Below are 4,044 nucleotides of genomic sequence, written 5' to 3'. Positions count from 1 at the left end.
ACGTACCATTGGTAGATATCAAAACGTGCCTCGTTACTCAAATCACTAACGTATATCTTCCTTTTGAAATTCTGAGAGTAATCAAGGATACTAGCAACACCATTTTTGCCCTAAATTTATGCAATTGCTTGCCCTTTTTTAATCATAATAATCCTTTCACGCAGAAATATTTTTGCAAAGTAAGATACTTTTATATCGGTAACAAATACATTCTTATGATAGTGTGACTGCTTCCGTTTAATGTAACCTAACGATAAACAGCAGTCAATATATATAGCTTTTCGGTAATTCAACAAATATTTGTTCTCATGAATATGCTCCGTCGCATACAGTTTTATTTTGATCAATGATAAAATATATTCACAATCGATATCATCAACCCGACAATCATTTATATTTTACGGATTCCTTCTATTTAGAAGTTAAATACTTAGCATAACGAATCATGTTTTAAATATGTATTATTTTGTTATTTAACTTATTTTAATGGCAACTGGACAAATGAAATCTTTCAACAATTATTATAAAAAAATAAATCACATGTAAGCGGATTAGAAATATATAGCTTTAGTATAACATCGTGATAACGAGCAGATCTATTGTCAATACAACGCAGCAGGTCCATTGTCAATACAACACAACAGGTCTATTGTCAATACAAGTATCAATTCTTTGTTGAGTTTTTGTCGCGTCATCGTACGGCTACCCAGCGATTGAGTATCTTTTACTTCCCGTGTTTATAGGCGAACCTCTAAATCGTTCATCCTTATCTCGCATGATAGTCGGAGTACCCTGATCTTATTTATAATACATCCGGAAACCCACAATAGCATTTCGTGTACCATCAACCATATTATTATGCTTCCGGACCCCGGTTTAAATCATCGTTAGCTAGGATTGGGCGTGTGTGAACTATTTTGCACCTCTTAGCCGATTGCATTGCTTAACTAGTTGACGTATTTTCTTCCATGCACGTTTACGCGATTTTGCAAGCTTATAAACAGCGTCATTCTTCACGTTAATGTAGGGTGGGGTTTCTGTGGGCTGCTTTCTTTCTGTTACAATCAAAAAGTATTTCCCATCAAGTTTTGATGGTTTTGGACTGTGGCGATCCTTTTCGATATACAGGCTCACTACCGTTTGTTGAATTTGTGAAGTTGGAGATTTAAAGTCAAGCTCGTTTAAACGAATGTTCAGGTCTGAATTCATAATTGAAGTTTTGTTGAAGAATTCCACTTTGCCAAAATATGCTGAAACACCAGAAAAAGTACGATACATACAACAGACGTACCTACATTACTGTCGTTTTTAAAGGATTAATTATTTATATGAACATAATAGTTTAAAATGATATTTTTCTTACATGTAACAGTCAAAGATGACAGAAATAAATACTTCTCAAATAAAATACATCTTTTGTCAGCGATTAGCTTAACTTGCAATCTCTGAACAAGACTTCACGTCTGATTACGCAACTTGAGCTTTATTTTTTAAATATATTCCATATATACATGCGGCGTATGGCATAGTCAATACAAATTGAACACCTTGAATAATAAATGAATGAACCATATAAAGTACATACCAGTGTTCGTTCGACAGGCCTCTTGCATAAGTCTTTTTGATTTCCACAATTTGGTTACTCTAGGTGCGTTCCAAAACTTATCGTTGGTCGCTGGGTGATACAAACACGGTAGATCATTTCTTGTGAAGGCCCTTGAAATATTCTCTCTGCAACATCTGTTTAAAGTTTTTAAGTATCATTATACGTGATGATATTTTCTATCGAAAACATAACCCATATTAACTTTCTTTGAATAATAATTTTGGTTTTAATTTCAAAACTCAACAATTACAGCAAGAGATACTGAACGCGCAAATAGAAGCACAATTCAATCAACAATTGTAGATAGTATTCGTATTTTGTCCAATTAATTCATATATACATATTTCATTTAACTTTTTTTAATGAAGTCTACTTACGTGTAATCCTTGTCAGGTTTTCCAGAATGCACGACAGTTTTCGTCATCGTAATTCCACAACACGTTTGAAAATCCGGTTGGAAAGGAATGTAACCGCAACACTTGTAACCTTCTGGCAGATCTTTATCAAGTTCGCACATGCGCTTTAAAAAAGGCGGAAGAATGGCGTTGCTTGGTTGAGGTGCGGCCGTATGCGACGAAAGAAGGGTTGTCGTTGGTATCGTTGTCGTTTTTGGTACAACTATACCTGTCAATGAATTAAGATTTGTAGATACATGTTCTCTATATAAAAGTTATAAATATTACTTTAAATGAGGTATTCGTGAATGTGTGTTGTATTTAGATATTAATACATTATAGGTAGACATTATACACATGCATTTTGGATTTGGTTCGTTTAGTACTACCTTCTGCGCACATGTATATCTCGTTGTCGTACGAGACCAAACTTCTTGTCCGCGGATGAAAACACGTCAAAAACGCAGCTTGGCAGTCAGCAAAACCTGGAAAAAAAAGAATTGCGATACATTCACTACACGATGCTAAATATGTATATGTCAATTAACCATATTAAAAGGGGCATAAGTATATGCGAGCCACACGTTCTTTTTTTTCGAATTGAATGTAATTCGTCTATAACTTAATTTCTCTTTGGTGTGTAACACCATAAATAAAGACATATTTGAAAGGTATACTTTTTGTTTGTGGATGTACGGTTCTGATACTTATTCATTATACTATATATATATATATATATATATATATATTTAGCAGACTAAAACAGAATATTTTCTAAATCCAATGACCAACGAACTAAATTTGAAAGTAATGCGAGTATCGTTTGACGAATGCGTATTAATTATACTAAACTAATACCATAGTAATGTATATTCCAGAATGTGTAAACTGTTTGCCAATTAAAAAACCCCATTTCATCCACTGAATAATGTTATCATATTTGATATGTTGATAAGTACAATAAGCACGCGTGTTATCAAATATCTGTAAGAACGTGCCGTCCATATAATACTACTATCCACCAAATTTTAATAAACCTCGCAGGATTACTATATATCTGAATAAAATATATTTACCGACGACGAGTATAATTGTCAACAGCATCGTGTAGTTCAATACAAATTAAGAAACTGCAATGTCTCCAAGATCACTTTTATACCCCACAACTGGTTTACCATTAATTGCGTCATATTTTTAAGATAGAAAACCCACACACGTCAAAAAAAATTGAGAGTATTATTGTATTTTGTAATGCAAAATATGTGACATATTTTTGTATATACTTTTTTCACAAGCGATCCTTCAATTAGATTGAACAAGTTAAACTAGTACGGAACTTTATTACAGAACACTATTAAATCATCACCATATTAAATATGCTTTCGCGTTAAATGTAACAATTTCATGAGCTGAGTATTCATTATCTGAGATTAAGCTTCTTATTTCGTAAAGAAAACCTAAATTAACTAATTAAAGTACAATCTCATGTATGCTGAACACCAACTTATGATTGATTTAAGTAATACAATCAATACATATGTACTTGTATATGGTGTTTTGCTATTTAATAAATTCGTTTTAAGGAATCATATACGACAATCATAGCGGTGCTAAAAGGAAGTTTATGTTGGGCAAGTAAACAAGTACTTGATAAGTGGTAATCGGAAAAATCCAGCCTTGCAAAATTATTTATAAACTAGAAATGGCGCGGCAGAAGCCGACGCGTATCCCCACGCCGCATGTTTGACCTAGGGGCGCCCCAAGGTTGGCAATGGGGCCATGCATAGTTGAGATTGACCATATTGTCATAAGAGAAGTTCAGTATCAATTACCATGTCTAATATATATATATTAGATACGTGATAAAACCTTTCGCGGTGAGTGGAAAAAAAATAAAATATATATATATATTATTATATATATATATATATATATATATATATATATATATATATATATATATATATATATATATATATATATATAATTTTTTATATTATATATATATATATATTTTTATATATTTTATATATTCCTTTCGTG

The 4,044-nt window shown here is 32.3% G+C and overlaps 1 protein-coding gene across 1 annotated transcript; it reads right to left on the bottom strand.

Moving 5' to 3' along the window:
• Window positions 1-505: 505 nt before the first annotated feature.
• LOC127875283 (uncharacterized) lies at window positions 506-3,362 on the bottom strand. Its single transcript, XM_052420238.1, has 5 exons — window positions 3,078-3,362; window positions 2,391-2,486; window positions 1,984-2,230; window positions 1,586-1,740; window positions 506-1,250 (listed from the first exon to the last, which is right to left on the bottom strand). The coding sequence occupies exons 1-5, from the start codon at window positions 3,103-3,105 to the stop codon at window positions 913-915; spliced, it is 864 nt and encodes a 287-aa protein (XP_052276198.1). The 5' UTR covers window positions 3,106-3,362; the 3' UTR covers window positions 506-912.
• Window positions 3,363-4,044: the final 682 nt, after the last annotated feature.

This window comes from Dreissena polymorpha, chromosome 3, assembly GCF_020536995.1.
Source record: "Dreissena polymorpha isolate Duluth1 chromosome 3, UMN_Dpol_1.0, whole genome shotgun sequence".
In the NCBI taxonomy this organism is placed as follows: domain Eukaryota; kingdom Metazoa; phylum Mollusca; class Bivalvia; order Myida; family Dreissenidae; genus Dreissena; species Dreissena polymorpha.
Note: the sequence above shows the minus strand (reverse complement) of the source record. Positions and strands in the feature narration are given on the sequence as shown.